Here is a 22746-nt window from a genome sequence, read left to right on the forward strand (position 1 = left end):
GTGGCTGGGCCCGTGAGCCATGGCCGCTGAGCCTGCGCGTTCAGAGCCTGTGCTCCGCAACGGGAGGGGCCCGAACAGTGAGAGGCCCGCGTACCGCAAAAAAAAAAAAAAAAAAGAAGCTGAGGCATGGAGAGATTCAGTAACTTGCTCAGTGTCACACAGCAAGTAAGTGGAAAAGTTAAGTGTTAAACCAACTAGCCAGTCTCCAGAGTCCATGCTCTTAATCACTTTGCTTTTTTGCCTCAACTGCCAATGAAATGACAGCAGAATACTATGAGGTAGATTATATGAACTGATATGGAAAGATATCCAAAGTAAGTACCCAAGATACTTATACTAAGTATATAAACAAGGTAGAGAACAGTATATATAATATACTATCATTTATGTTAAAAAGGAAGAAAAAAGGAAGAATGGAGCTTTTTGGGGGGGGAATATAAATGGTTGATAATAGTGGTTGTTTTCTAGGAGAACTGGGTAGGAAGGAAAAATTGTTATTTATCCTTTTATGCCCTTTGAATAAAGCTTTTTAAATTCCCATGAAATAAGTAAGCTTATGTGTTTCAGAGAAACTGAAACAGGAAGGTGTCAGGTCTACTTAGTGCTGCATATTAGAAGTAGCACCTTCATGAGAATCGTTAGCAATATAATAGTGTCTTAAACATCTGGATTTTCCAGGCAGCAGTCTTCCAGTTTGTGGACAGGAAGGCTCTTCAAGGGTTATACAGGAATAGACAGGTAATCAGTTTCTAGATTATAAATATTCATATATGTTTCTTCCAAAAATAAATCTGTATGAGACCTTTCCTACCCTTCTCTAATTTCACAAAAGAAAGGCATACCTCTCGCCTATCTCTAATCTTACCTTGGTATATTGTGCTCATGTATAAAATCCTAGAGACTTTTCAAAATACTGGTGTTTGTAAGAAAGTAAAAGGCCCAAATTATTGGGAGCAAGTTCTTTTGTAATTTTTTTCCCCAGCAAAACTGAAGGAGGATCTAATTGAGTTGTCAATTTAAAAGTATATTTTAATGATACATCGTTATGTGACTTGTGGAATCTAACATGGGAGGAATTCAGAGAACTGAGTGACATTGCTACAGCAAAACTCTTTCTGTTCCCATCTACCTGTTCAGGTTAATAAGCTTTCTCAGGGTTAAATCTGTAAAAGTTAAATATAGGAATTAAATTGATACTGAACCCTGTCATAGTCAAGCAATAAGATCCATGGATACATAAGCTAGAAAAAAAAATCCATGTCATTAAGAGGTACAGTTCCAGTGAAATTTTTTTATGTATAATAGTTACTAAAATTTATAATATATTTTACATTGTTTTAATCAATTTGTATAGTAGTAATGATAATGGTAATTCAACTCAGAATTTTAAAACACTTTTAAAACCTTATTATCACAAGTAATTAAAAGATACAATATCAAGTTATGTCTATATTTTTATTGCAGAGAAATGTAAGTGATCACTAAAATTTTCAGGCATGAAAATATATTAGGATACATTCTTTGGGGAAAGGAGAATAAAAATTCAAGTTCAAAGAGGAAAAGGGACAGTGTAAAAGTACCAATTGTTAAAGATAAGCTTGTTCATTTATTTTTTTTTAATTAATTATGGTACATATCAAATTTTGTGGTATTTACAATTACCAAAATGATGTAACGATTTTCTTTTTAAAATATCAATATTTAATATATAATATACCAGACTTTATACCCTTTGAGGGGAAAAACATAATTTTTCAAACTTCTTTTGTTAGGAATGTAAGCAAAAAATGTTTGAAGACCTCTGTCCTAAAGAATAAAATATGAGTTATGAATAATTTCATTTCAACATTTACTTTTGTTTTTCTAGTTGTATTACACAAGTATCTTGGTCTTAAAAATACATAGAACTACATGAATTTTAGTTTTGGCTCTGTTACGTAAAGAGTGCTGATTTTTTGGTTCAATGATAAAATTATGGAAGTGTGTGAATTTCAGTGATCTTCCATTCTTGTGGTATGACTTAACAAATGTACTTCTACCACTTATTTTACTGCAAAAATTACAATTCTCCAGTAAGTAATTCCATCGTGTAAAACAGCTTTACATAAATACATATTTATATTTGAGGACCCAGGAAATAAGGATATAATGTTATCTAGGAAATATAGAGAAGTTCAGAATATAAAAATGTTAAATTTACAGGACAGTATATAGTAATAGAAGTAAATCTGTAATTTGAAAGCCTGATTTAGTATGCATGTTGTTTGGCAGCAGTATAGCAGCAAGCCATTTGTGTATTTCACTCAGCAATCTCCAGACTTTGTTCTTTATAAATAATGTGAGGGAACACAGTCTTGAAGTATTAAGTCTCTGGTTCTTAAGCAGTAAATAACTGAACGTTTGGGGGACATGCAGAAAAAGAAATATTTTGTTTGTTTTTGTTTTTTAAATTTTTTTGACCATTCCTCACGGCATGCAGGATCTTAGTTCCCAGACCAGGGATCGAACCCGGGCTCCCTGCAGTGAAAGCACAGAGTCTTAACTCCTAGACTGCCAAGGAAGTCACAAGAAACAGTTTTTAATTTTTTTGTTTGTTTTATTTTTACTTTTTATTTTTATTGGAGTATAGTTGATTTACAATGATGTGTTCGTTTCAGGTGTACAGCAAAGTGAATCAATTAAGAAATTTTTTTTTAATTAAAGGTTGCTTTTTTTATATGAAATGGCCATTTATAATACCATTCTAGAAACCCAAATTATAACTTACAGCTGTTGTGCTATTACTTGCTTTGTTCTGTTGTTCGCTAAATAGTCAATTTAGCCATGTCAATCTTAAGTTCAAAACTAAAAAAGAGGGGCTTCCCTGGTGCCACAGTAGTTGGAAGTCCGCCTGCCAATGCAGGGGGCACGAGTTTGAGCCCTGGTCTGGGAGGATCCCACATGCCGCGGAGCAGCTGGGCCTGTGCGCCACAGCTGCTGAGCCTGCACTCTGGAGCCCATGAGCCACAGCTACTGGGCCTGTGTGCTACGGCTGCTGGGGCCCACACACCTAGAGCCCGTGCTCCGCAACAGGAGAGACCACCATGGTGAGGGGCCTGCACACCGCAAAGAAGAGTGGCCCCTTCTCGCTGCAACTGGAGAGGGCCTGTGCACAGCAATGGAGACCCAGTGCAGCCAAGAATGAATAAATAAAATAGATGAGTTGGGAAAAAACTAAAAAACAATCAAATTGGTGCGTTTGGTCATCTTAACTACTAACTTAACCTGGCTTCTAAAGTACAGTTGATAACATTTGTCTTGCTTAAGTGCTGGTTAAGTTGACTGCATGTACCATATACACCTGCAACAGGAAACTTTCCTCTTGATTATAGCAATAAACACTGGACTCTCAGTACATGTTATAAAAGACAAAGTGTTTCTCCAATGAAAAAAGTTTTGGGGATAGCAGAAGCGTTTGTCTGAGCTGTTTATAATCACTGTATTAACAGGAGCTTTTCCCCCCTTCACATTTATCAGCATTGGAGAAACTAATGTAGAAAGAAAGACCAAGAAAAAAAGGTATGTGTGGCTTTAGTATTATGTAGATAATATATAATACTAGTTGGAGGGATGGGGTGTGTGATTTTAAAATAATAGTTAAAAGATTTGGATCTGAAGTCTCTTGTTTGCAATTCATGATTAAATATCATCCTGTTTTCTGATATGTTCCTCTGTTTACCTATCTGGAGTTTCTTCCTTCATTTATCCTTTTTCTCCAACTTTCTAGAGTCCTTATACATGGAAATAGTAAGTAATTTCTCTTGTCTTGGATTAGGAAATGTTATTAGAGTGGTAAGAAATTATTGACCAGCTGTATCTGGTATAAAGTAGTTAAGGTTATGAAGCATTTACCACTGTACCTGAGGTTTAAATAAACCCAGTTGTTAAACTGCAACTTTATTCTAACATCATTCACTCTGGAGCATAGTATAGTAGGTACACTTATCTCAGACTCCATCCAAGAGAGTTAAATTGCTGTAGTAAAAGACCTTGTGGGGCTTCCCTGGTGGCGCAGTGGTTGAGAGTCCACCTGCTGATGCAGGGGACACGGGTTCATACCCTGGTCCGGGAAGATCCCACATGCCGTGGAGTGGCTGGGCCCATGAGCCATGGCTGCTGAGCCTGCGCGTCTGGAGCCTGTGCTCCGCAAAGGAAGAGGCCACAACAGTGAGAGGCCCGCGTACCGCAAAAAAAAAAAAAAAAAAAGACCTTGTGGTTTGGGGGAGAGGGTGGGCATGGTGGGGTTATTACAGTTAGGCAATCCTCAAAACATCAAATCTAGAGATAACATGCTAGCAAAGCTTCAGTATATATATATACATAATACTCAAGTGAAATTGCTTTTAAACATTCTATTAAATGTCAGCTTCTCATGCATATAATTGTCTAATAGGTCTAAGAGTGTAACCAGTTCCAGTAGCAATAGCAGTGACAGTTCAGCCAGTGATTCTTCATCAGAGAGTGAAGATTCCTCTACCTCATCCTCCTCAGAGGACAGTGACTCTGATGAAAGCTCCTCCAGTTCATCATCTTCAGCCTCTTCCACAAGCTCTTCCTCGTCCTCCGATTCAGACTCAGATTCCAGCTCTTCCAGTAGCAGCAGCAGCAGCTCTAGCTCTGAGGATGAACCACCAAAGAAGAAGAAAAAGAAATAGAACTGTTCCGTCCATGTTGGACTGATGGACTAAAAACATTAATGCGATTCTCAGAAGGGAATTTAGAATGTGTTAAGACCAAATAGGTTAACTGATCAAAATTTTTAGAGTTCAAAAGTTTCTAAATGTTTTACATTGTAAGAGCATAAAGAGTATTAATAATGGATTATATATATAAAGACTTTTTTATTTTAGGGGTGAATCTTGTTTTTTTTTATCTTTAAAATATATCTCTAAAATTAATCAAAGCTGAAACCTAGTAAATCTTTTTGTGATGAAACCTATCTTTTCTCCCTGTGAAATAAATGCCATACTTTGTTATATGTTAGTGCTATGTATCAGACATGTTTTCAGGATAATGCATCAGAATATCTGTCAGGCAGTGAATTTCTAATGCTTTTGGCTGTATGTTATTATGTAAGATTTAATACCTCTATAAGCTTAGAGTTTTCCTACTGTTAATAAATGTGCTCTATTTTTATGTTTATGTTCAGAAAGTTGTTCTGACTTCTTGTCCTAAGTGAAAAGTTCAAGGAATCTATTAATAAATTTATACCTTTTGGATGGTACAAGTTTCAAGTTACTGTGTTGTATCATTCATTTTCTTCTGGTTCTTAGAGTTACCCTTTTATGACAAAAATTATTCTAGAGGAACTTAAAAAGGAACAAAATTCTGAAACTACATAGGACTCTAATCTTGGTGCCTTTTGATAAATTCAGTGTATCAGAAAAGAAAACAGTCATTTAAAAAGCTAACTTAAGTAAAAGTGATATAAATACCTTTGTGTTGATATGCTATAAAAGGTACCATTCAAAGGGGAAAAAAATGGTAGGAGGAAGAGAGGTAATTTTTACAAAAAATTAGAGTAATGTTGGTTGCCTTTTACTAAAATATTAAGTTTTCATAAAGATTGCCTTTTACCATTTTGCAATTGCGGTATGACAGTTCATCTGGTAACTGGTCGTAAATGACAGTCTACTGCATAAATATGGATGACTTGGATTAATCTGGTATGTTGACATAGCATATACACAGTTGAAATCTAGCATGAAAGTTTAAAAAGAAATACTACACAGTATTTCTTAAAAGTAAAGTACCAGGCCATGGTGAAATTAATTGGTTTAACATCACATTATTTTGTGATGTCTTTTAAACTTTTTGGAAAGAGGTATCATTTGTAGAAAAATCTTGATTTGGGTTAAATATAGATTTTTAAAACTACAGATGTTGTCTTTATATTTTTATGAAAAAGCAGTAGAAAATTACTTTTGAAGAAAATCTATCTAAATGTTTAAATATATGTATGTTGTGAGCTTAAAGAGCTGTAATTACCTGTTTTACAGAACCGTTGCTTTCAATGATTGTAAATAAACTCTCAAAACATCATTTTAAGGCTCCATACAGAATGTGTCAATTGACAGGCAAATTTAATAAATTACTAATGAAATACAATTTACAATGTAATCTCTATGAGGACAATTTTAGCAGTTAAACTTGGAAGGGAAACAAATGTGTACATAGGTTACATCACTTGCAGTTAAATAAAGCTCAGTTTGTGCTGACGAGCTTAATAAGCTGCTTTTCTCTCTTTGCTGTTTTACTTAATGCCACTTCTTATCCATTTACATGGTAAGAGCATTTAAATTCTAATTATTTTTACTATTACAGATGTTAAAATGTATACCTGGGAAAGTACAGAGGACAGGAGCTTTATTCTAGTCACACAGTTTACTCAAAAAAGAAGAATCAATGGCAAAGTGGAGAGTAACTTCCAAAGAGTTTCTCCCCATCCTGCCTAAAAGCAGAACTCTGGATGTTGAATCCCTGGCAAATGTAATAAATGTATTATTTGTCAACCACAACCACAAACATATCAAAAGGAGACATAATTAGATCATAGGTTTTCACTCCACAAACATTTGTTAGTATGACTATATAATATAGTAAATTTGTCTTGGGATCAAAATATGGCATTAGGCCAAGTTAGCACTGGAAATGGAAAAAAGTCCAGAGAAGGTGTACTTTATAGTCATGGTTTTATTTACTTTTTTAACTTGCTTTTTTTTTTTTTTTTTTTTTTTTTTTTTTGCAGTACGCGGGCCTCTCACTGTTGTGGCCTCTCCCGTTGCGGAGCACAGTCTCCGGACGCACAGGCCCAGCGGCCATGGCTCACAGGCCTAGCCGCTCTGCGGCATGTGGGATCCTCCCAGACCCGGGCACGAACCTGTGTCCCCTGCATTGGCAGGCCGACCCTCAACCACTGCGCCACCAGGGAAGCCCTAACTTGCTATTTTGAACTGACTGTAGATTTACAGAAAATTTGTAAAAATATTACAATTTCCCTGTATACCTCACCTAGCTTCCCCTAATGTTAGTATCTTATATAACCATAGTACAATGATCAGAACCAAGAAATTAATATTTGATAAACTACTGTTAATTAAATCAAAAACCTTACTCATATTTCATCAGCTTTCCCAGTAATGTTCTATTTCTGTTCCATTATATTACCCAGAAAGTACATTTAGTTACTTCTAAGTCTGAGGCTAAGTTCCTTAGTCTTTCCTTGTCTTTCATGCCCTTGTCACTTTTGAAGAGTATTGATCAGTTATTTTGTCTAATGTCCCTCAATTTGGGTTTGCCTAGTGTTTTCTCATGATTGAACTGATGTTATGCTTTTTGGAAGAATATCACAGAAATGAAGAATTCCCAATATCGATAAGTCATTTATTATTGGTGATGTTGACCTTGATTACTTAGTGAAGGTGGTTTCATCAGGTTTCTCCATTGCAAAGTTACTGTCTTTCCCCTTTTAGTTGATATATATCTTGGAGGAGATACTTTGAGACTTTGCAAATTGTTTGTCCTTACAGTCAGCCACTACTTTTAGTGGGTCTTGTCTAGAACAATTATTACTGTGATGTTTTGCAAATGGTGATTTTCCATTTCCCTCTTCTACACTAATTGTAATTATACTCTTAAGGAAGAGCTGCCTCTTCTCCCCCATTCATTTAATCAATGGTACTGTGGACTCCTGGATGTTTATTTTGTTCTGTGGGTTAAAATTCAATAATAGTGTTGCTTTGTTGCTCAAATTCTTCCACCTTTGGCTATTAGAAGAGTTCCTTCAGGTAGGCTCCTTCATTCTTTCAACAAATCCTTATCTTTTTGTTAGGACTTCCTTACTTTTTGGGACCACAAGACGTTCCGGGTTCATTTTGTGGACTCCTTGCCCCATATTTGGAAGCAACCACTTCTCCAAGAGGCCTGCCCTGATTTTTAATTGGAGAATGGTGTTTAGAATCCATGATCTGGGTGCTTAGTAGGTTTCTTATACATTTTGTATAATAGTGTTCTAAGGTAGGTAGTTAAGACATGGAGACCTGCCATTAGCAGGAAGAAATTAGTTAATTCAACATTTCTCAGCTTAGCTTTTTTTACTTTCACAGGACTCTTCCTCAGCAGCAAAGTTCTTTGACAACAGGTGTAAGAGACTAAGTCTTTAATTAAAAATTGCCATTAGAGACTTCCCTGGTGGTCCAGTGGTTAAGACTCCATGGTTCCAATGCAGAGGACAGAGGACAAGGTTTCGATCCCTGGTTGGGGAACTAAAATCCCACATGCTGCACCGTGCAGTCAAAAAAAAATTTTGTCATTACTTCCTCCCATTCCCCACTCTACAGTATATCTAAATTGAGACATAGGCCAAATATATATCCATATTCAGACCTTGGGTTATGGTGCCTTAATTGAAAGAAATTGGCCCAAAGTAATATTTCAAATTGTATTTTTATATACTGTCCTGTGGGTTTATACATCCTAGGAAAATTGTTCCATAAAAAGATTTAGGTGTGGGGACTTCCCTGGTGGCGCAGTGGTTAAGAATCCGCATGCCAGTGCAGGGGACACTGGTTTGATCCCTGGTCTGGGAAGATTCCCACGTGCCGTGGAGCAACTAAGCCCGTGCACCACAACTTCTGAGCCCACACTCTAGAGCCTGCGAGCCACAACTACTGAGCCCACGTGCCACAGCTACTGAGCCCACGTACCACAACTACTGAAGCCCACGCATCTAGAGCCTGTGCTCCGCAACAAGAGAAACCACTTCAATGAGAAGCCCTCGCACCACAACGAAGAGTAGCCCCTGCTCTCCGCAAGTGGAAAAAGCCTGCGCACAGCAGCGAAAACCCAAGGCAGCCATAAATAAATAAATAAAAAGATGTAGGGGTGGTGGTGGTGGTGGTGGTGGTGTGTGTGAAAGAGGGAGAAAGGCAGTGTGAGAGAGGAAGAGAGAAAGGAAAGCCAGTACAATACCTGGGTTGCAGACATTCTCAGATGAATTTTAGGAGAGGTTACAGATGGAAGTTGAGGACCTGGAAATTGCCAATGTCCTTGAAAAGTCTTTTGTGTACCCCCAAAGACACTTGTGCGTGCTATTCAAGGTAATCAGTAATAAACACAAACAGTAGTATAACTTCTGTTTGGAAGGTACTGTACCACAATGTATAAACAACACTTCAACAGTGATTTCCTTGGAGTTCACTATCTGTTGGGGAGACACACACAAAAACATTGAGAACAATGGAAAGAAGACTTTCATTGAAACATAGCAAATCGAACCCATGTTTATTACCATTCCTCCCGACACCTAACTAAAATGGTAGAAAAGAAACAAAGAGCATAAACCCATAAGGCAAAGAGAAAAAGAGAGGAGATGAAACATGAGAAATTGCAACTCTTTTGGAAGCTGGAAAGTTGATAGAATCCTGAATGCCAACTTAAACAACAAAACAAGGCCAAATTGTTGGTCTACAGTGATGGAAAGTCAACAGGAAGCAAACCAATTTATGCCACAGAACTTTGCAAAGGCTCCAAACTTGATGGTACCATACACTTGTCAGCCAAGGTGCAGGGAGGGCTCGAAGACAGAGTGGTGCTAAGTTTATGTAAGAAACTGCGCCCCTGTGTACTCCTCTCCTGTTTGTGCTGTTTCAGTGGGTTTATTTTTATTATTTTTTTTTTATTACTTGAATGTGACATATTGTGAGTTTGCAGTAGTATACACCTGGGTTCAACCTGCTATGATTAATGAATACTATGTTAACTTAAAATTAAATAAGACATAGTACAAGTTGCCATATGCTACAAGCCACTTGAGTTATAGATAATAAATGCTATTAAACCCCGTTGATAAATCCCCAGCACTGGATCTTACTCTCCCCAAAATTCTGGACAAAATCAAGAATGAAAAACCATGGAACTATTGGGTAACATTTTTACATGGACATTGTGGTATACACTTGATAAAACAATTCCCTTCCTTAAGAAGTCCTGAGGGTACTCTAAAAAGATTGGTTCTGTACTAGGCAAATCCATAGTATCACTAAACATATAAGCCAATACAACTAGATACTTGCACAAAGAAAATCATCCCTAACTAGTTAGCTGTCTTGAGGGGAATCAGTGAGTATGTGGACAAAGGAGAAAACACTCATTCACATAAAATTTAACAGCTAGTATTAAGTACCTGTCTTTGTCCTCTGAGGATTCATAGGCTATTAATAAATACTTATAGACGTGTCTTAAGTGGTGCAAGCTTAAGTCACTAGAGAGCTTAGAGTAGACAATTGCAGGGAGAGTTTGGTAAAGCCTTTCAAGGGAGGTGTATTTGGCTGAGAAAGAGTTGTTGAGCCCATGCAAATATATATGTGTGTGTGATTAATACTCAGATATATAAAATATAGTTATTTAATTAATTGATCAGCTTGTAATCAACATTTAAATGTCCAAGAAAATTTTTTTCACATTTTACTAGATTTACTGGTTTAATATCTTTAACATTAAGATAAAAGAATGAGAGATATTATTTCAATTTTTCAGAAGAAAAATGAGGGTCACTCCTGGGGACGTTGATCCTCAGAGCCTTGATACAGCTACTCATCCCCATCACTCTCTGCAAGGCCAGAGGGAACACATCCCCTTACAGTAGAGTCTCTGTTGTATGATTTTTGTGTTCTTGTTTGTAATTTATGCAAGCCTAACACAATTATACTAACTTAACACATTAAAGATGAGAGTGGAAAGGAGGTGACAGATATGAGAGATACTGAGAAGGTAGAAATGACAGAATTTAGTGATCGCTTGATTTTGGTGGTAAGAGAGGTATACCTAGGAAGGTTTCAAGATCTGTTGTTTGGATGACTGGGTAATAAAAGTATTCATTTCAGTATAATTATAACAATAATAGCAACTACTACCTTGGCAAATATAAACTGACGCTAGCAATGGGAGAAATGTCAAACTATTTTTAACATAATGGAATACTACAGTTTGTGAAAATTTTCAGATACCACTTGGGTGTCTGAAAATGTGTCTATAGAGTCTGATAGTGACCAAGTTGCTAATAGTTATCATATTTGGGTGGTAAGATTATAAATTATACTTTTTATTTCCTTACTTTCCAATTTTCTTTTCTTTCTTTCTTTCCTTCCTTCCTTCTTTCCTTCTTTCCTTCCTTCCTTCTTCCTTTCCTTCTTTCTTCCTTTCCTTCTTCCTTCCTTCCTTCCTTTCTTTCTCTTTCTTTCTTTCTCTTTCTTTCTCTCTTTCTTTCTTTCTTTCTTTCTTTCCTTCTCTCCCTCTCTTTTTTTCTTTCTTGCCTTGTGGCTTGCAGATCCTCAAAGAGGGATTGAACCCTGGCCATGGCAGTGAAAGTGCCTAGTCCTAACCACTGGACCGCCAGGAAATTCCCTTCAATTTTCTTTTTAAAACTTTATGAGATGCACTTGACCTACAATAATCTGCACATATTTAAAGTGTATAATTTGATGGATTTTGACGTATGTATACACTCATGAGATCATCACCACAAGCGAGATAATTAAACCTTGCCCCACAAAGCGTCCATGTGCCCTTTTGGAATCCTTCCCACCCATTCCTCTTTGCTTACCCTATCCCCCACCAATCCCCAGACAACTACAAATATAGTTTATTTAACTATGGAATAGTTTGCATTTTTTAAATTTATATAAATAGAATTATATAGTATGTACTTTTTTGGTCTGCCTTCTTTCTCTCAGCATAATTATTTTGGGAATCATTCTTGTTCTTATGGCTGTCAACAGTTCATTCCTTTTTATTGATAGTAGTATTCCACTGTATGGATATACCAAATTTGTTTATCCATTCATGTGTTGATGGCCATTTAGACTGTTTCCAGGTTTTGGCTATTACAAATAAAGCTGCTATGAACATTCATGTATAAGTCTTTGTGTGGATATATGCTTTCATTTCTCTTGGGGAAAGTCCTAACAGGGAATGATTAAATATACTATGAACCCTATAAACCAATAAAATAACAAAAGGAAGCACTATAGCTAATAATCCAACAAAGGTAATAAATGGAATTAAAAAAAAAACAGAAAGTAAAAGAGGAAAAGAAAACAAACTCAAATGGGACAAATAGACAATAAATATCAATGTGACAGATTTAAACCTAATCATGTCTGTAATCGCATTATATATAAATGATCTAAGCACTCCAATTAAAAGTTAGGGATTATTGGATTGGATAAAAGAGCAAGACACGCTGCCAACCAGAAATGCACCTTAAATATAAACACACACATAGGTACACTAACACTAATAAAAGGAAAACTAGAGAGACTATATTAATATCAGACCAGTAGATTTCAGAAGAAAGAATATTACCAGGGCCAAAGAAAGTCACTCTGTATGACAATGTGGTCAATTCTTCAGGAGGACATAATGATCCTAAACGTTTATAAATAATAACAGATTTTTAAAATATGAGAAGTAAAACTGATGGAAATAATAAAATGAGAAATAGACAAATCCACAAGTATAGTCAAAGATTTCAATACCGATACTCAGTAACTGGCAGAACAAGTAGACAGAAAATCACTAAAGGTATAGAAGACTTGAACAATTCAACCAGCCAATTTGACATAATTAGCATTTATAGAACACTCCATCCAACAATAGCAGAGTACACATTCTTTTGAAAGTGCATCCAGAATATTTACTAAGGTATATTTACCAAGGTAGCCCATATTCCAGATTGTAAAACAAGACTCAATAAAGCTAAAAGGATTCAAGTCAACTGAAAGAATTTTTTTGAATATTTATTTATTTGGCTGTGTCGGGTCTTAGTTGCAGCACACGGCATCTTTGCTGTGGCATGCGGGATCTTTCGTTGCTTCATGAGGGCTCTCCAGTTGCTGCTCTCTAGAGCTCTTGAGCTTAGTTGCCCCACAGCATGTGGGATCCTACTTCCCTGACCAGAGATCGAACCCGCGTTCCCTGCATTGGAAGGGGGATTCTTAACCCCTGGACCACCAGGGAGATCCCTGAAAGAAATTTTTTAAAATTAACTTTTATTGGGGTATAGTTGATTTACAATGTTGTGTTAGTTTCTGCTGTACAGCAAAGTGAGTCAGAGTTGTGAGTTTTATTCAGGGTCTTACTGAGGACTATAGCCCAGCAGACAGCTACTCAGTAGCTCTGAGTATACTGCTCCGAAGAGGTGGGAGAGAAGCCAGTTTATATGTGATATTTTTGGCACTCAAGTATACATCTTGGTAAAAGATTACTGCTAGTCACAAAGAATAGATATCTCATGATATCTATATGATTTTAGTGCTTTCCTATGTGTGGGAAGATGCAAGAATCTGAGTTCATTAAAATTCTTCCTGAGATATACATCTAAGGGTCCTCCTTGTCAAAAGCGCAGAGCATCCTGATATTGTCATTTCCTCTGTCTGAAGCATGGACTGCACTGTCTGTGAGTGTCTGCAGCAGGTTAATCCCTGTAGAATTGGGTGGTGAGCAAAAATGCTCTTTTGTTTTTCTTTGTTTATAGCACAGACAAGGTATATCTGACCACAGTGGAATTAAACTAGAAATCAATATCAGAAACATCTCTGGATAAGTCCCCAATATATGGAAACTGAATAACAACACTTCTGTATAACTCACAGATCAAAAATGAACTCATTCGTACTTCCCTGGTGGCACAGTGGTTAAGAATCTGCCTGCCTATGCAGGGGACATGGGTTTGATCCCTGGTCCGGGAAGATCCCACATGCTGCTGAGCAGCTAAGCCCGTGCGCCACAGCTACTAAGCCTGCACTCTAGAGCCCACAAGCCAGGACTACTGAGCCCTCGTGCCGCAACTACTGAAGCCCAAGTGCCTAGAGCCCGTGCTCCGCCACAAGAGAAGCCACCACAATGAGAAGGCTGTGTACCACAAAGAGAAGTCCGCGCACCACAATTAAGCCCATGCACCGCAATGAAGAGCAGCCCTTGCTTGCCGCAACTAGAGAAAGCCCATGTGCAGCAACGAAGACCCAATGCAACCAAAAATAAATAATAAATTAATTAATTTTAAAAAATGAACTCATGAACTCAAAAGGAATATTACTATATATATATATATTGGCATACTGCACAGCTTGTGGGATACTAGTTCCCCGACCAGAGATCAAACCTGGGACCTCAGCAGTAGAAGCACAGAGTCTTAACCACTGGACCACCAGGGAAGTCCCCCAAATACTTTTTTTCCCCCCAAAATACTTTTAACTAACCAAAGATGAAAGCAGAACATTTGTGGGATGCTTCTGATGCATACTTAGAGAAAATTAATAGCACTAAATATTAGAGAAAAAGAAAGTTCTCAAAACAATGACTTCAGCTTGCACCTTAAGAAACTAGAAAAAGAAGAGCAAATAAATCCTGAAACAAACAGAAGAAAGGAAATAATAAAGATCAAGAGCAGAGATCAATGAAATAGAAAACAAACTATAGAGAAAGTCAGTGAATCTAAAAGGTAGTTCTATGGGAATTCCCTGACAGTCCAGTGGTTAGGACTCCTCGCTCTCACTGCCGAGGGCCTGGGTTCGATCCCTAGTCAGGGAAATAAGATCCCACAAGCCCCTCGGTGTGGCCAATAAATAAATAAAATGAGATAAAATAAAATAACATAAAAGGTAGTTCTAAGAGAAGATTAATAAAGTCAATAAATCTCTAGCCAGACAGCTCAGAACAAAAAGAGAGAAGAGGCAAATTACCAATATCAGAAATGAGAGATATGCTATCACTACAGATTCCACATATATTAAAAAGACACTAAGGGAATAATAAGACAACTTTACTCATTTAATAAATTAGGTAAAATGGAAAAATTCCTTGAAACCCGAACTAACAAGTTTCACTCAAGAATAAACAGATGACCTAAATACTTGTATATTTATAAAGGAATTGAATTTTTAGTTAAAAATCTTCTCACAAAGAGAACTCACATTTTCAAAACTGTGATTTTGTACTTTTATAAACATTTAAGTTTATAAATGAAATAGAAAATATTGTCTAATTTTTCCTTTGGAATTCTTCTTTGACCCATGGGTTATATAGAGTGTATTATTCAGTTTCCATATATTGGGGGATTTTCCAGAGATGTTTCTGTTATTGATTTCTAGTTTAATTCCACTGTGGTCAGATATAATACCTGGAAATATCTTGTATGACTTGAATCCTTTTATCTTTATTGAGACTTGTTTTACGATCTGGAATATGGACTACCTTAGTAAATACACTTTACTAAATGTTCTGAGTGCACTATGAAAAGAATGTATATTCTGCTATTGTTGGGTGGAGTCTTCTATAAGTGTTAATGTACACAGGTTATGCATGTGGATAAGGACTGGAAATGAAATTGAACCAATATAAAAAAATGTAGAATTTACTGTTCATTAGTGAGGTTTTTTTCCTGTGTAAATTGCTTGAAATCATATGAAGGAAAACTATGGTTTGGATTGGTATAACTACCCTTCTAGATGGTTCCCAAAGATCCTATTTCCTGTTCTTTATGGCCTTGTATAGTCCCTTCCCACACTGAATAAAGGCTAACCAAAAAAAAGAATAAGGGCTAACCTCTGTGACCAGTACAACAGTACAAAAGTGACAGTGTGTGACTTCAGAGGCTAGGTCATAAAAGGCATTACAGTTTCTGCCTTGTCTCTTGAAACATTCACTCTAGGATGAACCAGCCTCTGTGGTATGAAGATACTCAAGCAACCTTGTAGAAAAACCCGTATGGAGAGGAACTAAGTCCTCCAAGCAACAACCAGCAGCAACCTGCCAGTCACATCCAGGAGCCACCTGGGAAGGAGGTCCTCCATCCGGAGTTCAGTCTTCATATAACTACAGCCTCTTAAGAGACCCAAGCCAGAACTGTTTAGCAAAGCCACACCTGAATTCCTGACTCACAGAAATTGTGAGAGATAATAAATGGTTATTGTTGTGTTAAGCCACTAAGTTTTGAGCAATTTGTTATGCAATAATTTTAAAAACCTAATGCTCATATATTTTAAAGTAAACATTTATTCAAAGACCACATTCAAGCTTCTGCTCATCTCCTTAGAGAAGTTTTTCCTAGACAACCTAGCTGAAATAACCCCTGAACTCATTCTATCCCTTTGCTCTGCTTTTTCTTCTTTACATTTATACCCAGAAATTTAGAGTTGTGTGTGTGTGTGTGTTTCTTCTCCACTAAAATGGAAGCCCCATGAGAACAAGGACTATTTGTTCACTACTGCTCCTAAGACCAAGAGTGCTTAGAATGCTACTTGGTGTATCATAGGCACTCTACCAATAATTGTTGAAAGAATGAATAAATTAATAATAACAAAATCATTAATATTCTCATTTGCCTTAATAGTATACTTGGATTTTATTTTGTGGATGCAGATATGTATAGAGACTATGAGCTATGTGTGAATTTGTACTAACTACTTTTCTTAATGTTTGCATTAGGATCATTTTTACAGCAACATTTTTTGTTGATTCCCTTTTCTTAACAAGGCATTGTGGTAGGCAGCCTCTAAAATGGCTCCCAATGACTTCTGAGTCCTGGTATTCATGTCCTTGTACAGTCCCCTCTCACACTGGATAGGGCTGACTTGTGCAACCAATAGAATATTGCAGAAATGAATGGGACTTCTGATCATAAAAGACATTGGAAATTTTAAATGGAATATCTCATTACAACTGAATTTCTTCAAACAATTTAAAAAATGAAAAAGAGGCTTTAACCAAAGTTTCTGAGTGACTTATTATGCAAGCAAGGAAAGTCATTTACTGATGGCAGATTCATTACATCATGTTTGATTGTAGCAGCCAAAGAAATATATCCACAGAAAATAAACTTGTTTAAGATTATTAGCCTTTCTGTGAGAACAGTTACTCAGAGCTGAAGACATTGAGAGCAACATCAATAGTCAATTAAGACACAAGCTAAGTCATATCGACTGGTTTTCCTTGACTCTTTAATTTTTTTGTAATAGCTTCTTGAGATATAATGAACATGCCATACAATTCACCCATTGAAAGTATATAATTCAGAGTTGTACGGCCAACACCAGAATCAATTTTTGAACATTTTTATCACCCTCAAAAGAGACCTTGTACCCATTAGCAGTCATTACCCATTTCGCCCCCAAGCACCCAGCTGTAGGTAACCACTAATCTCTTTCCGCCTCTGTAGATTTGCCTATTATGAACATTTCGTATAAATGGAAGCATACTGTGTATTGTCCTTTGTGCTGACTTCTTTCAGTCAGCATAAAGTTTACAAGGTTCGTCTATAGTGTAGCATATATCAGTATTTCATTTCTTTTTATTGCCAAATAATATTCTATTGTATGGACATGCCACATTGTTTGTCCATTCATTAGTTGGACACTGATGTTGTTTTCCATCTTTTGGCTATTATGAATAATATTGCCATGGACATTCTTGTGCAAGTTTTTTGAGGACTTTTAAAAATTCTCTTGGGTGTATTCTTAAAACTCTGGGTTAAGGCTTCCCTGGTGGCGCAGTGGTTGAGCGTCCGCCTACCGATGCAGGGGACGTGGGTTCGTGCCCCGGTCCAGGAAGATCCCACATGCAGCCTGCGCATCTGGAGCCTGTGCTCCACAACGGGAGAGGCCACAACAGTGAGAGGTCCGTGTAACGCAAAAAAAACCCCCAAAAAACTCTGGGTTATATGGTAACTTTATGCTTAACCTTTTGAGGTTAGCCAAAACAAAACCAAACCTCTGTGCATTTTTCAAAAACCGGGTATTTGTCTTTTGTCTTTTCACTTTATTGATGTTGTCCTTTGAAGCACAAAACTTTTTAATTTTGTTGAAGTCCAGTTTATGTTTTCCTTTTGTTGCTTGTACTTTTGGTGTCCTATCTAACCTAATAAACCATTGAAGATTTATGCCTTTTTTTTTTTTTTTTTTTTTGCGTTACGTGGGCCTCTCACTGTCGTGGCCTCTCTCGCCACGGAGCACAGGCTCCGGACGCACAGGCCCAGTGGCCATGGCTCACGGGCCCAGCCACTCCGCGGCATGCAGGATCTCCCTGGACCAGGGCACGAACCCGCGTCCCCCGCATTGGCAGGCGGACTCCCAACCACTGCGCCACCAGGGAAGCCTCCTATGTTTTCTTAAGAGTTTTATAGTTTTAGCTTTTACAATTAGGGCTTGGATTCATTTTGAGCTGATTTTTGTATGTTGTGAAGTAGGAGTCCAATGTCATTCTTTTGCATATGGGTATACAGTTGTCCCAGCACGATTTGTTGAAAAGACTGTTGTTTGCCCATTGAATTGTCTAAGAATCCTTGTTGAAAATCAACTGACCATAAATATGAGGACTTACGTCTAGACTTTCAATCCTATTCCATTCATATATATGTACTTGACTCTTGATGAGTACACAGGAGTTACTGATACCAGTCAGTTGTTTATTCAAGGAATCAATGTTGAGTTTGAAGAATTACCACTAAGAGTAGTCTGTGGGACAACTACACATGAGAATATTTTCAAAGAAGTTGAGGAAACCCTAATTCAGTATAACCTGCCGTTGAGCTGAATAAGATGTGTTATAATTGATGGTGGTACCAATATGTGTGGAGGAGAAAAAGCTTAGTTGGACAGATTTACAAAGCTTTTGAAAATGTAAGGTGTTTAAAGCCTGTTGCAAATATTTGAATTTATCCTGTGTCATCAGACCAACAGTATCAACACTGAATTTCATTTGCTCTTCTGGACTTAACCACCATGTGTTCCAGGAATTGTTTTAGAAATAAACCTGAATATTCTGACTTGCTATACCACACTGCAGTTTGATGGCTTAGTAATGGTAAAGTATTATTGTGATTATTTGAGCTCTGGACTGAGATAGAAATTTTTAAAATTGAGGTAGAATACATATAACATAAAATTTAACATCTTAACCATTTTTTTTTTTTTTTTTTTTTTTTTGCGGTACACGGGCCTCTCACTGTTGTGGTCTCTCCCGTTGCGGAGCACAGGCTCCGGACGCGCAGGCTCAGCGGCCGTGGCTCACGGGCCCAGCCGCTCCGCAGCATGTGGGATCTTCCCGGACTGGGGCACGAACCCGTGTCCCCTGCATCTCAACCCTGCGCCACCAGGGAAGCCCTTAACCAATTTTTAATGTACAGTTCAGTGGTATTAAGTACATGCACATTATTGTGCAACCATCACCACTATCCATCTCCAAAACTTGTTTCATCTTGCAAAACTGAAACTCTGTACCCATTAAACAATAATTCCGCATTTCCTCCACCCCAGCCCCTGATAACTGCATTCTCCTATCTGTCTCCATGAATTTAACTACTCTTGGTATCTCTTATAAGTGGAATCATACAGTGTTTGTCTTTTTGTGACTGGCTTATTTCACCTAGCATAATATCCTCAAGGTTGATTCATGTTGTAGCATGTGCAAATTTCTCTTCCTTTTTAAGGTTGAATAATATTTTGTTAATGAATATACCACATTTTGCTTATCCATTCATCCATCAATGGACACTTGGGTTGCTTCCCCCTTTTGGCTATTGGGAATAATGTTGTCAGATGGAAGTTTTTGTGAATAAGTGCCCTCAACGACTGTTGAACACTAAATGGCTTGGAAATTAGCTTTTACTGAAGACTCAATAATGCTTATTAACAAGTTCAACCTAAGTTACAAGGCAAACTGTTTATATGTGAAATTTTACTGCAGACAAGTCATTTCAGCAACAACTTTTTTTTTTTTTTTTTTTTTTTTCCGCGGTATGCGGGCCTCTCACTGTTGTGGCCTCTCCCGTTGCGGAGCACAGGCTCCGGATGCGCAGGCCCAGCGGCCATGGCTCACGGGCCCAGCCGCTCCGCGGCATATGGGATCCTCCCAGACCGGGGCACGAACCCGTATCCCCTGCATCGGCAGGCGGACTCTCAACCACTGCGCCACCAGGGAGGCCCCAACAACTTTTTTTTGAATCACAATATCAAGTTGTTTTGTATACTTCCTGTGCTGTCCAAAGTTATAAGTAAAATGTCTATTACCATACAGATTTGCAGCATATATTTTTTCTAAGCTTGAACTACAGTGCCTATGGAGGTTTCTGGACTTTGCGGCAGTGAAAGCATGGAGTCCTAACCACTGGACCACCAGGGAATTCCCAGCAATGAATATTCTTAACTAATATCACATGCCAGTGGATTGATGTCAGTATTTGGCAGTACCTATCTGTGTGAAAAGATGTTTTCAAAATGAAATACTTAAAACTTTACAACAGATAAGCATTAACAGAAGAATATCTGAAATCACATTTGATGATAGGAAATATTAACTTTGAATCCCATGTAAGTGAAATGTTATCCCCGTTCCCTGCCAAAAAAGAAAAATTATTATTCTCATTAGTAGACTTGAATTACAAAGCTTAATTACTACATTTTGAATTTCATGAAAAATTGACAGAAAAAAATTTTAATCTATTATGTACCTACACGAAATCCTTGATTTTTGCCACTTGGCCTGTAAAGCCTAAAATATTTACTATCTGGCCTTTACAGAAAAAGTGCCAATCCCAGAAAGAAAGAGAGAGAAAAGAGCTAAAGATCAAGTCTTGAGACACCTCTATTCAGAAGTCAGGGAAAGGTAAAGGATCTCCTGCAAATGAGACTGAAAAGCAGCAGCCAGGAGGGAAACTTGGAGAGTGTGGCATCTCAAAAACCAGGAGAAGAAAGTGTCTCAAACAAGAGAAAATGGTTAACTGTGTTAAACACTAGTAAGGTAAAGACAAAGATTCAACTTTTGGATTTGACGGTGTGGGAACTGATGGTGATCTTGGTGAGTAGTTTCAGTGGCATGCTGGTAGCGGAAAAGATAGAGAGGAAAAGGTTAAAAAAATTAAATAATGCATCTGAAAATGTTTAGCTTTGTGCCCGGCACATCATAGTATGTACAGTAACTATCATTGAAGCAGACATGGATGTTGCCCGCCCATGTCCCTCACCTCTACCATTTCAGGAATATCAGTGTAACTTTGAATTATGCAGATGTTCCTGATTTTATTTGCCTGAAAAACGCCTCTGGCTGCTGTAGTTTGCTCTACTTACATGCAACAGGCCGAAGTTGCTAGAAAGCCCTCAACAGTGATCAACAGGAGTAGTTATATAAATACTCCAGGGACTTCCCTGGTGGCACAGTGGTTAAGACTCTGGGGTCCCAGTGCAGGGGGCCCGGGTTCAATCCCTGGTCAGGGAACTAGACCCCGCATGCCACAACTAAGAGCCTGCATGCAGCAACTAAAAGATCCCGCGTGCCTCAACGAAGATGCTGCACACGGCAAGGAAGATCCCATGTGCTGCAGCTAAGACCCAGAGCGGACAAATAAATGAATAAATATTAAAAAATACTCCAGCTTCCTTGCCCCTCAGATGTGGTAACTGAGATATGTGTTCTCCAGTGTTCCCCAGAAGGATTACGAATGGGAAAACCTAGTACTTGTGCAACTTGAAACAACCATCCCCCAGAAATTTGATTCGTAATCATGACACCTCAGGTAACAGTGAAGATTTGGACTGATCATGGCTCTAGATATTAATGTTCTCCAACTCAGGCTGAAAAATGGCTGCAAAGTCAGACACTGAGAATTGAACCAGTCTGTATCCACATGGATTACTATCAACATTAAATATCTACATGGATTACTGTCAACATTAACATAATTTTATTATTTCATTGTCATCTTCAGCATTACTACTATTCCAGGAACATTTGACCAGGAACAGAAAAATTGCAACTTTTCATTTCAGAAACTTCTCAAAGTCTCATTTAAATGAACAAAAACCTAGTCAACTTTTCAATAGATGACTTAATTTTACTTATTTATTTGGCTGCACCACGCGGCTTGCAAGATCTTAGTTCCCTAACTAACCAGGGATCGTACCCCGGGCCTCCCACAGTGGGAGACCAGAGTCCTAACCACTGGACTGCCAGGGAATTCCCTATTTATTTATTTTTATTGAGGTGTAGTTGATTTACATTGCTGTGTAGTTTCTCCTGCACAGCAAAGTGATTCAGTTATATATATATACATATACATATTCTTTTCCATTATGGTTTATTGTGTGACATTGAATATAGCTCCCTGTGCTATATAGTAGGACCTTGTTGTTTATCCATTCTATAGATAACAGTTTGCATCTGCTAACCCTAGACTCCCAACCCATCCCTTCCCCATTCAACAGATGACTTTAAATGACAGTTTACACTGTGTGGTGGGCAGAAAAATGGCCCCTCAAAGGTGTTTACGTACTAATCCCTGGAACCCTTGAATATGCTATGTTACATGCAAAATGGAATTAAGGTGGCAGATGGAATTAAGGTTACTAATTCAGCTGACCTTAATATAGAGAGATTATCCTAAATTATTTGAGTTGGTCCACAGTAATCACAAAGGCTTTCAAAAGCAGAAGAGGGAGGCAGAACAGAAGGTCAGAGGATGTGATTTAAGAAGGAGTCAACCAGCCCTTGCTGACTGTGAAGATGGATGAAGGCGTCACAAGACAAGGAATGTGGGCAGCCTCTAGAAGACGGAAAAGAGCCTCTGGAAAAGAGCCTCTGGAAAGGAGCAGTCTTGCCAACACTCTGATCTTAACACAGGAAGACCTCTGTCAGACTTCTGATTTATAAAATTGTAAG

The 22746-nt window shown here is 37.8% G+C and overlaps 1 protein-coding gene across 6 annotated transcripts in view; it reads left to right on the forward strand.

Moving 5' to 3' along the window:
* The window catches only part of ZCCHC10 (zinc finger CCHC-type containing 10), a 37437-nt gene extending 14921 nt beyond the window's left edge, over positions 1-22516 (forward strand). The window contains exons 3-4 of one of the 6 annotated variants that reach the window (XM_082624056.1): positions 3489-3558; positions 22493-22516. In XM_082624056.1, the coding sequence (XP_082480182.1) occupies positions 3489-3531 (43 nt within the window). In that variant the 3' untranslated portion in view covers positions 3532-3558; positions 22493-22516. Of the gene's footprint in view, positions 1-3488; positions 3559-3766; positions 3787-4432; positions 6082-15748; positions 16191-22492 lie in introns of those variants that run through there. The other 5 variants (XM_082624054.1, XM_082624051.1, XM_082624053.1 and 2 more) reach the window with 5 other exon arrangements.
* Positions 22517-22746: the final 230 nt, after the last annotated feature.

The sequence above is a fragment of the Mesoplodon mirus genome (assembly GCF_964341445.2).
Source record: "Mesoplodon mirus genome assembly, chromosome: 5".
In the NCBI taxonomy this organism is placed as follows: Eukaryota; Metazoa; Chordata; class Mammalia; order Artiodactyla; family Ziphiidae; genus Mesoplodon; species Mesoplodon mirus.